This window comes from Hydra vulgaris, chromosome 11 (assembly GCF_038396675.1).
Source record: "Hydra vulgaris chromosome 11, alternate assembly HydraT2T_AEP".
Taxonomy (NCBI): Eukaryota; Metazoa; Cnidaria; class Hydrozoa; order Anthoathecata; family Hydridae; genus Hydra; species Hydra vulgaris.
The window spans coordinates 28,069,688-28,081,747 of record NC_088930.1 but is presented as its reverse complement, the minus strand read 5'-3'; the positions used below and the strand labels follow the sequence as shown (position 1 = coordinate 28,081,747).

General features: G+C 27.7%; 1 protein-coding gene across 2 annotated transcripts in view; it reads left to right on the top strand.

The window, feature by feature from the left end:
* LOC100215810 (mucin-2) overlaps positions 1 to 12,060 on the top strand; it is a 73,558-nt gene that overhangs the window by 36,211 nt on the left and 25,287 nt on the right. Inside the window, exons 19-30 of one of the 2 annotated variants that reach the window (XM_065810670.1) lie at positions 432 to 530; positions 4,027 to 4,081; positions 4,163 to 4,201; positions 4,412 to 4,746; positions 4,981 to 5,155; positions 5,232 to 5,276; positions 9,813 to 10,247; positions 10,430 to 10,477; positions 10,606 to 10,665; positions 11,313 to 11,330; positions 11,444 to 11,464; positions 11,571 to 11,893. In XM_065810670.1, coding sequence (XP_065666742.1) covers positions 432 to 530; positions 4,027 to 4,081; positions 4,163 to 4,201; positions 4,412 to 4,746; positions 4,981 to 5,155; positions 5,232 to 5,276; positions 9,813 to 10,247; positions 10,430 to 10,477; positions 10,606 to 10,665; positions 11,313 to 11,330; positions 11,444 to 11,464; positions 11,571 to 11,893 — 1,653 coding nt within the window. Of the gene's footprint in view, positions 1 to 431; positions 531 to 4,026; positions 4,082 to 4,162; positions 4,202 to 4,411; positions 4,747 to 4,980; positions 5,156 to 5,231; positions 5,277 to 9,812; positions 10,248 to 10,429; positions 10,478 to 10,605; positions 10,699 to 11,312; positions 11,331 to 11,443; positions 11,465 to 11,570; positions 11,894 to 12,060 lie in introns of both variants that reach the window. The other variant, XM_065810671.1, reaches the window with a different exon arrangement.

Below are 12,060 nucleotides of genomic sequence, written 5' to 3'. Positions count from 1 at the left end.
AACAACTGTCAATACAACAACTGTCATTATAACAACTGTCAATACAACAACTGTCAATACAACAACTGTCAATACAACAACTCTCAATATGACAGCTGTCAATACAACAACTGTCAATACAACAACTGTCAATACAACAAGAGCTGTCAATACAAACAAAGAGCTGTCAATACAACAACTGTCAATACAAAAACTGTCAATACAACAAGAGCTGTCAATACATACAAAGAGCTGTCAATACAACCACTCTCAATACAACAACTGTCAATACCACAACTGTCAAATACAACAACTCTCAATATGACAGCTGTCAATACAACAACTGTCAAAAAATAAAAATAAATTAAAAAGATTTTTGAATTCATTTTAAAACAATTTGTATAATGCTTTTTATTATAAATACTGATAACAAATAATTTTTTTTTATGCAGCCTAATGAAAAGTGGGAAGAATCAAATTGTTCCATATGTCAATGTATAAATAACGCTATTGTGTGTGGTCCAAAACCATGTCCTGAAATTACTTGCGAGGTTTTTAATTTATTTGTTTGAATTTTTTTGTTTTAGTATAAATAGTTAAATATTTTTTTTATTCATCAATAATAATGTTTTAAGCTTTATATTTTCAAATTATATTTTTAACAATATATTTATAGTAATATTTAAGAATTCCAGGTTAACCATTTAGCTTTAACAAATGCAATTTATTCACAATTAAGACATTTTAGATTAATTAATATTTTTTCTTGCAACTCAGAAATAAATAAATCAAAAATGGTTGTAAATAATTAAATCAGAAATAGTTGTAAATAAATAAATCAAAAATAGTTGTAAATAAATAAATCAGAAATAGTTGTAAATAAATAAATCAGAAATAGTTGTAAATAAAACTAAATTAAAATAAATATCCCCAAATATTTTTTCAAAATGTAAGTTTTTTTTCACTTCAAATAAAAAGTGTTATGTCAAATACCTAATAAATATATAATAATTTAGCTTAATAGTTCTGAAGCCAACTTTAAATTTTGTGGTGGATTTTGATTCCATTAATAGTTGAAAAATATTAGAGTAATAAACCTGTTGCCACCATTGGTTTTTAGTTAGTGACAGGGGTAAAAGTTAGTTACAGTTAGTGACCCTGGGTAAAAATAGGACCTAGGTAAAAAACCCAGCTCCAACAAAGTTATAAGATTTAGCAGGGGTTGATAGCCCAGGCAAGGAAAAAATTTATAATACTTTATTTATTATAAATTTATGCATACATTTACTATGAATTTAAGTACTGGCATATATACATATATAAATTAGTAAAAACACTTATCTAATTTTTTTCTTCTACAAATTGTTTCACCATCAGTAGGTTCATTAGGAAGTTGATGGTGAAACAATTTGTAGAAGAAAAAAATTAGATAAGTGTTTTTACTAATTTATTATTGCTCTGTTCTTTATTTGAGCACTCTATTTGTAGAATACACTATTGAGCACTCTATTTGTAGAATACACTAACATAGTTTATATATACATTTACCTTGCATGGTTACATGGTTGCAATTAAGCCACAATTAAGTTGTTACTTAAAAAGAGAGAGTTACTTGAAAACAAAGGTTAGGGTTGAAGATAAAGAAAACAGTTCATTGAAGACTTGGTTGTATGATCAGGAAAACATGAAGATGGGGAGTTTTGAGGTTTTGTTGGTATGTGAGGAGATAAACTAGATGAATTAAAATTTTTATAAGATGGAATGACAGGTACAGTAAAAGGATGAACTATGCTAAATGACAAACCAAGCGAAATTGAGTTTTGGTTGATTGAGGTAATAGCTGGTTTGAGCAGTGGCTGTGATGTTTATAGAAAGAAAAAAAAAAAGTATTTTTAGAAAGAAAAAAAAAGAGGTGCAATCTTTCAAAAATAGGAGATTGACTCAAGCTTAGCAGATAAAGCAGGTCTAGCTAGGTTAACAATGTGCTATTGTCTGAGAGTGGGAGAACATGCCCCAAACTGTTACAGAAAAGAGATCAGATCGGCTGCTTGTTCTAAGCAATCAAAAAGTGAAGACTCTTTGTCAAGTATAAAGTTAAGTTGTCAGCAAATAGGGGCACTTTAGATGTAAATTTGTCAGGCAGATTGTTATTATAGAGAAGAAACAATACAGGAGCAAAGATAGAACCTTTGGTATTCCAGTGCATAACATATGGTGTTAACGAGCTTTATTTATAGAACAAAAATGCTCAAGATATTTTATATTAGAGAAACAGCATGAAAGGGAAAGACTAAAGCTTGATGATGATAATGATCATCATTATCATTACCATCATCATTGTGATCATGATGATCATGAGCTTTAGTTAATGAGCAAGTATGCTTGAGATATTTTATATTAAAAAAAAGCATGAAAAGTTAAAGCTTGATGATAATGATCATCATGATCATGACGATGATCACGATGAATCTTCTGACTATTCATTTATGTTTTTGCTAAGCACCACTTTACTTATTCCCTTTCTCTTTTTTCTTTGTCATTTACCATCTTTTCAAGGCTGTTCTATATTGATGGATTTCTGATAAAATTGATTTTAATCACTTAACTTCACCTTTTAATTTAGTTAAATAACGAGGTTTAGATTTATTGTAATTAAATCAGTCTGGGTCTTTAAATGGTGACCTTTTTTCTTACAGACAGTGTGACTTAATATAAACATAATTTAATCATTACAAGTTACAATTACTTATATTTAAAATGCACTCTAATAAAGTTTAATAGTTGTAGAGTACTCTCCTAAAACACAAACATAATATGGTATTAAAAAAAAAGTTTTAAATTACATTTTGAACTTACATTTGCTTTACAAATTGTTCTGCCTGAGTTGTATCAGTGTAAATTAATTGAAGCATTAGATCATTTTTTGCTGTAGATCCATGCTATTGATTCAGTTGTCTTTTGTTTTATTTTGAGGCTGGATAGTCCTTGAGTTTATGTCTTCTTTTGTTTTATTTTGAGGCTGGATAGTCCTTGAGTGTCTTTCTTCTTTTTACTAACAAATGTACTTCTTGTTATCTTTTGTACTTTTCCTATTAATTTCTTGATTTAATCAACTTTTCCTAAAATTCACTACTTCACTAAGTCTTACTTTGTGACACAAGTTTTGTTTGACCACAAGTTGTAGAAGAATAAAACTCGAGGTCAGACAACATTCCTGCTACATTCTAGCAAAAGCGTAAGACATATCGCTTTTCTGTTCTCTTAAAACCATATAGCAAGCGCTAAACTAAGTTTGGTTTTCAGCAGTATCTGCCATTTCTTTTCCTATTTTTTAGTTTTTGAAGATCACTGATTCTTCCAACTGATATTAAATTAACTTTTTTTCTGTTAGTATTATTAGTAGGGTCTTCAAATTTTTAATCAACAAACTTTTAACATATTATTTTGAATCCAACATCTTACTTTCTGATAATGTGGTTTTCAATCTTGTTTTACCGCTGATTTGTTAGCAGTAATTGAGTGGTTTTACAACTCATTAAATATTATATTCAAATATATATATTTTTTAGAATAGGTATTTTGAGACTTGTGTTCTTTCTCAAATAAAACTCAATTACTCAATATTTTAAAAATAATAATCTTTATATTCCTAAATATAGAAATAACAAGTTAACTTAACTCCTACTTTATGTCTTCTCAGATTTTACTAAATACATATAAATTATATAAAGCCAGCATTTACTATATCTTATTGTGGTTTTTTAGCTCTATAGTTTTATTATTTATCCTTGTATGAAATACTTTTACTAACTACATATAAAATATATAAAGTCAGCACTGTAGGTTATTGTGGTTTTCTAACTTTTTTTAATTATTTGTCCTTGTATAAAATACTGTTGTCATCTTGGTTGGGTCTTTAATTGATGCCCTTTCTCTTTTAGACTGTATGACGTATTTTAAATAGTTTAATAGAAAAATTGTTTTAATTTATTTATCTTGAATTATAGAACTTGACTTACTACTAGTACTCTAATTTTTATTTGTTAGCCTCCATTAATCAAGTTGCAAATACCAGGAGAATGTTGTCCTGTTTGTGAACATAGTAAGAAATATTTTTTTTCTAAAATTTAAGTAATTTTAATGTTTTTTCTTTCTTTAATTTATGTCATTTTTATTGTTGCAGTTTCAACTACTTCGATTCCAACTACTCTGATAACAACTGGTATTTTTTTATAATGATATTAATTTTTTTTAAATTTAACAAGTATAGTATTTTCTAAGTTTTGAAATAGCTCACATTTTAGAAAAATGATTTACTTAATGAAATCTTACTTCACATGAAATTTAATGATTATTTTTTTATTGATTTTTTATTTTTCTGAAATAAATATACAAAACAGTATCATGTAATAAATCTAAACTTTACTTTCAGAAAAATGTGATTGTTCTGTATTGGTTCCTTTGGGTCTTAGTGATGGCACAATAAGTGATCGTAATTTTTTTGCTGACTCAGTTTTAAATAACAAACCTGGTTCATCTTTTACTGGAGCAAGTGAAGCCAGGCTTCATAACAAGCCATCAGAAAATGGTGAAGGAGCATGGGTTCCTAAAGATATAGAAAGTTGTCTTTCCATTAAATTTAATAAATTAGAAGCACTGAAAGAAATGCATACTCAAGGTCATCCAACAAAGAATTATTTTTCAAGACAATATTACATAGAATATAAAACTCATGAAGATGATCCTAAATACAAGAAATTTTTCTTGGTCAGTATTTTTTAAATGTTGGTTCCTTAAATTTATGCACAATCTTTATATAAAAAAGATGTATTAACTAATTTAAATGAAAACAATTGAAAAATTTTTCAGCAAATGAAATTAAAATTAAAAAAATAAAAAATTTTTATTAAAAAAACTACAATTTTTACATTTCAGTTTCAAAAAAGCAAGAATTTTACAAAAAAATGTATTTTTATTTCAATCTTTAAATGATACATTTAGAATGGTGAAAATCTTATTGAAGGAAATGTTGATGAAAATACCGTCAAAAAAACAAAGTTAAACATTAATGCTCGAGTTATTAAGATTTGTCCAGTAAATGAAGAATCTGATGATTGGCCAGCATTAAGACTAGAATTCTACACATGTCCGCCATGTGGATCAACATCTACTCAAAGTATGTAAAAAATAACATTATTTTATATTGAAAAGGTTTTATTACATTTTTAATTTTTGTTTTTGTTCTTTTATAGTAATAACTGAAACAACTTCAACTCAAACTACACAACCTAATATAGGTAAATAAATTATCATAGATTATATATATATGTAAAAAGTGGTACATTTAATATATAATCTAAAAATTGTTTTTCCAGATACTTTTTTCCTTAACTGTATAACAATATAATATATATAGTGTGTATAACAATCTAATATATATATATATATATATTGTGTATAACAATCTAATATATATTACAAAATAGTATATATATATATATATATATATATATATATATATATTATATATATATATATATATATATATATATATATATATATATATATATATATATATATATATATATATATATATATATATATATATATATATATATATATATATATATATATATATATATATGAAGAGTACACGGGAAAATACGGCAGAATCGCATTTAAAAAGTTTTGAGAAAGTATATATTAATCATTTATAAAAATCTTTGTATAAAGTTAGGAAAAAAAATTTTTAATAAAAGTTGCAAATATTTTATTAAAAATGGAAACTTCAGATAAATTAATCAAGAAATAATTTTTTCTAATTTACTTCTGCTTTATATGAAAAGTTTTATAAATGATTAGTATATACTTTCTCAAAACTTTTTAAATGTGACAATACTTTTTCAGATATAATCGACTAAAAACTATTGTTTTTAAGATGAAAATATATATATATATTTTTGTTATTTCACCTCCCCAAGGCCCAGAAGGTTACTACAGATGAGGAGGCTACTTAATTGTGGTTATAACCCTCTCTCAACTCAATAAATCCGAAACACAAACCTTGACGAACAAGGCCGCTGCGCGGAGAAACAAGTTGAGCGCGGTACTACCAGGGACGTGGTGGGGATCGAACACAGAACCTCTCGCTTATGCAAGCGCTCTACCACTACACCACTACCGCATATATATATATATATATATATATATATATATATATATATATATATATATATATATATATATATATATATATGTATATATATATATATATATATGTATATATATATATCTATATATATAAAATATTGTTATACAGTTGCAGAAAAAAGTATCCGAACAAACTATTTTTAGATATAATTCTATATTAAATAAATAAAACCTCATATTGTTATATATTTTTTTAGCTCTCCACAAGCTCTATCTAAGTGCACTATCAAACATTTACCATGCTAGGTTGATGCCTCTTTTGGTAAAAAAAACTAAATTAACTGTGGAAAAAAAAATCTTTTATTTCATTCAATATTTAGTCCATCTTTCTTTATTAGAATAATACTTTGTCAATTGTCATAGGCATTGACTCAATCAGGCTGTTACACTTCATTATATCTATAGAATTTCAGCATTTTCTGCTGAAGTTCTATAGATATAACAGGTGTAACTGAGTGCTTCCTCAATATCTTCTTTTTTCGTTAATATAAGTTTATCAGTTTCTTCCTTGACTACTTTCCATAGGTTTTCTATAGAATTCAAGTCTGGACTTTGTGTTTCATTAAACATAGAATTATATCTAAAAATATCTGATATCCATAATATAGTTACAGAAAAAATACTTTTTTCTGTAACTATATATATATATATATATATATATATATATACATACATATATATATATACATATATATATATATATATATATATATATATATATATATATATATATATATTATACTGTTGTTTTATATTGTTGTATATATATATATACACACACACACGCATGTATGTGTGTATAGGTATATATATATATATATATATATATATATATATATATATATATATATATATATATATATATATATATATATACCTATACACACACACATATATGTGTGGTATATATATATATATATATATATATATATATATATATATATATATATATATATATATATATATATATATATATATCTTCTTATCACAGTTTGATCTCTCTAAAACTATTATCTCATTCTTCTTTATCATCTGAATCCCCCTATTATCGAACCTCTTACAACTACAGTAAAGCTGACTGTGATTCTTTCCGTGATTTTCTTTGTGATGGCCCTTGGGTAGAAATATTTCAACTTCCTGTCGACAAATGTGCTTCTTACATAACTTCGTGGGTTCAAGCTGGCATGGAATCTTTTATTCCCTCTCGACGATTCCAGATCAAGCCTCACTCTCCTCCATGGTTTTCTTCACACTGTGCTGCTGCGGTTGCCAATTGAAACCGTTACTTCCATATTTATCAGCAAAACAATTCTCCAGAAAGCAGACGTCTGTTTATTACTGCTAGAAACAATTGTAAAAAGGTTTTGTCTAACGCCAAAACCCGCTATTCTCAAGTCATGAAATCTCGTATCTCCTCTCAAAAATTAGGCTCTCATTACTTCTGGAGAATCTTTAATAAAATCAATAATGAGGGCAAATCTATAATTCCACCTCTCTTGAATGGTTCAGACTTTGTCACCTCACCTAAAGACAAAGCTGAATTGTTTGCTAAAAACTTTTCATCAATATCATCTCTTGATTCCACCTGTTGCTTTCTACCTGATATTGCCAACAAACAGGTTGATCCATTGCTTGACATTCATATCACTCCAACATCTGTATCTAAAGTGATTTCCTGCCTCGACTCTTCTACAGCTTGTGGCCCGGACAACATACCTGTTATTTTCTTGCAGAAGTGTTCTCCTGAGCTGTCGTCTATACTCTCAAAACTATTCAACAAGTGCTTATCAGAGTCTTGTTTTCCAGCCTGCTGGAAAGTGGCATCTGTTATCTTTAAAAATTCTGGAGAGCGATCTGATTCGTCTTACTACTGTCCCATAAGTCTTCTTCTTATCATAAGCAAGGTTTTTGAATCTTTAATTAACAAACACTTAATTTCTCATCTTGAATCTAATCACTTACTTTCTGACCATCAATATGGATTTCGATCTTCTCGTTCTACAGCTGATTTGTTAACGGTAATAACTGACAGGTTTTATCGTGCATTAGATAAAGGTGGAGAGGTTAAGGCCATCGCTCTTGACATTTCAAAAGCTTTTGATAAAGTTTGGCATGCTGGTCTTCTCCATAAGCTTTCTTCTTATGGTGTATCCGGCAACATCTTTAAGATCATTGAATCCTTCCTTTCCAATCGTAGCATAAAAGTTGTCCTCGATGGACAACACTCTTCTTCTTATTCTGTAACTTCAGGGGTTCCTCAAGGTTCTATCTTGACCCTATACTCTTTTTAATTTACATTAACGATCTTCCAGATATTCTCTCATCTAAGGTGGCATTGTTTGCTGATGACACTACTATTTATTCTTGTCGTGATAAAAAAACAACACCCTCTGATTGCTTGGAGGGGCATTTGAGCTTGAAAAAGATCTTACTTCTGCTACAGCATGGGGCTCTCAGTGGCTGGTGAACTTTAATTCAGATAAAACTCAATTTTTTTCAGCCAATCGTTATCGCAATAATTTAGATCTTCCTATATTTATGAACGGTGATGTACTCGATGAGTCACCTACTCTTCATCTTCTAGGATTAACTCTTACTTCCAATCTTTCTTGGAAACCATATATCAAATCAGTTGCAAAATTAGCATCTGCTAAGGTTGCATCTCTTTATCGAGCTTGTCACTTTCTTACTTCTATTCTCTATATCTATAAATTCTATTCTCTATCTCTATAAATCTAAAATCCGGCCTTGTATTGAATATTGTTGCCATATCTGGGGCGGATCTTCTAATGATGCCCTTTCTCTTTTAGACAAGGTGCAAAAACGCATTGTAAACATAGTTGGACCTGCTCTTGCAGCCAACCTCCAACCATTATCACATTGTCGTAATGTTGCTTCTCTTTCTCTTTTCTACAAATACTATAATGGGCACTGCTCTAAAGAGCTAGCGTCTCTTGTGCCATCTACTATAATTCATTCTTGTGTTACTTGTTGTTCAATTAAGTGTCATCCTTTTTCTTTGACTGTTCCTAAGTGCTTCAAAAACGCTTATTCGTCTAGTTTTTTTCCTCGAACATCAGTTCTTTGGAATTCGCTTCCTTCATCTTGCTTTCCTGACTCATGTAATTTGCAATCTTTTAAGTTGTCTGTCAATCGTTATCTTTAATACGATTACAATCTTCATCTTTTCTCTTTCAGTAACTTCCAACTTTAATTAGTGGCTGCTTGCAGCCTTGTTGGAAGTGAAGATGTTTAAATATATATATATATATATATATATATATATATATATATATATATATATATATATATATATATTGTATTTAATATATATGTATATGTGGTATTTAATATATACCTATATGTGGTAACAAGTTGTTTTGTGCACTACTCTTAAGTTGTTTTGTTAAAAACCTTTTGTTTTGTTATCTACATAAAAAAACTTCATTGCTGTGTTATCTACATAATAAACTTCATTGCTGTGTTATCTACATAATAAACTTCATTGCTGTGTTATCTACATAAAAAAACAACAAAAAAAACAATAGTTAAAGTATCATGTCTTAAACTATAATTAATAAGATTTTAATTTTTAAAGTAAATTGGTAATTTTCTAATTTTAGTAACTACAACAAAAGAAACAGAGCCTGTTACTGATACAACCACAGTTTCAATAACAACATCAACAACTTCTGAACCTACAACAACATCTGAACCAACAACAACCTCTGAACCAACAACAACATCTGAACCAACAACAACATCTGAACCAACAACAACATCTGAGCCAACAACAACATCTGAACCAACAACAACATCTGAGCCAACAACAACATCTGAACCAACAACAACATCTGAACCAACAACAACATCTGAGCCAACAACAACATCTGAACCAACAACAACATCTGAGCCAACAACAACATCTGAGCCAACAACAACATCTGAACCAACAACAACGTCTGAACCAACAACAATATCTGAGCCAACAACAACATCTGAACCAACAACAACATCTGAACCAACAACAACGTCTGAACCAACAACATCAATTACAAGTAATACTTTTGTTTTAATATGAAAAAAAAAATAATTGTTTTTCAATTTTTATGCAAGTTTCAAGTTTATTTCTGTACTAAAAAGTTATTAAAACTTATTTATTTTGTTCATAAATAATATTTGTTAATGTAATTAATGATAATTACATAATGATAATTTTCATAATACAATAATTTTGCAGCAACTGCTACACAACCAAAACATTCACCAACTACATCAATCCATAATAGTGAGTTTTTTCTTTTCATGAACTTACATGATTATTTGATTAAATAGTGCTATTATTTGATTATTATTTCATGAACTTAAATCATTACTTGGTTATGGTTTAAAATAATAAAATTTGAATTTGTTAAGTTACAACAACTACAACATCTTCTACAACAACAAAAGATCCTTTTGCAAAAACTACAAAAAGTATGTATCTTTCTGTTTTAATTCAAAAAAATAGTTATGCTTTTGCTAAAGAAAAAATATTTTCTTTAGCAAAAGAAATGTTTGTTGTTTGGAATCAAATATTTATTACAAATAATTTTTGTCATAAAAAAAAAAGAAAAAAAGATTTATAGAAGTTTTATTTTCAAATGCTCTGAAGTACATTGCAGATGATGGTTGAAAATGAACTGTTGCAACACAAAAATAGCTGTTGCAACACAACAAGAGTTGTTGCAACAAAACAAAAGCTGTTGCAACACATAAAGGTCTTACAACTCTTAAAAAAACTATTGGAAAAAAGAATGTCATTTATATATTTAAAGATACATTTAAATGAGCTCAATATTATTTTATAATTTGGAAATTTATTTAAAAAGTTTTTATTTTTATTTTTTTTTATTGGTTGTTACATTAAATTAAAAAAATTATAAATTAACAAAATTTATTTTGTTATAAATAAACAAAATTTTGTTTTGCTTATAAATTAACAAAATTTTGTTTTGCTTATAAATTAACAAAATTTATTTTGAAGTTTTGATTCAATTATAAAACTTTTATTTGTTTTTTACTTTTAGTTTAATTGATGCAGTATTAATTTAGTTTAATTTACATAATCTTTTTATTTTTAGCTCCTTTAACATTTCCAAGTAAGTTAACTTATAAATTATAATGATTTAAGCTAAAAAATTGTAACGCATTAACATTAAAAAAAACTTTTTAAAATATTCTTAAGTAAATTTTACTATAATTTTCTTTTTAGCTGTTACAACCACTGAAAAGCGTAAGGTTTTTGTGTACTCTGCTGAAATAGCATTTTTTTAGTTACAATTTTTTTTATCATGATTGCTTTTTATTTCCCTATTTTAAATCTATTTTTGATTATGTAGCAAAATGTGATTGTTCTATATTGGATCCTATTGGTATTAGCGGTGAAAATTTGAGAGCAGACAATGTTTTTTCTGATAAACCTGGACCATCATACACTGGTGCAAGTGAAGCAAGATTAAATAACAAGCCATCAAAAAATGGTGAAGGTGCATGGGTTCCATTGGATAATGAAGGTTGTCTTTATGTAACATTTAATAAATTGGAGGAAATAAAGGAAATGCGAACTCAAGGCCATCCATCAAAAGGACTTTTTTCACGAAAATATACTATTAAATATAAATTGGATGATTCCAAAGATTCTCAATGGAAAAGTTTTCGGCTGGTATTTTTTACTTATATTAACATAATGATGATGGTAATGATGGTGGTGGTAGTGGTGATGGTGGTCATAGTGGTGGTGATGATGATGATGATGATGATGATGATGATGATGATGATGATGATGATGATGATGATGATGATGATGATGATGATGATGACGATGATGAT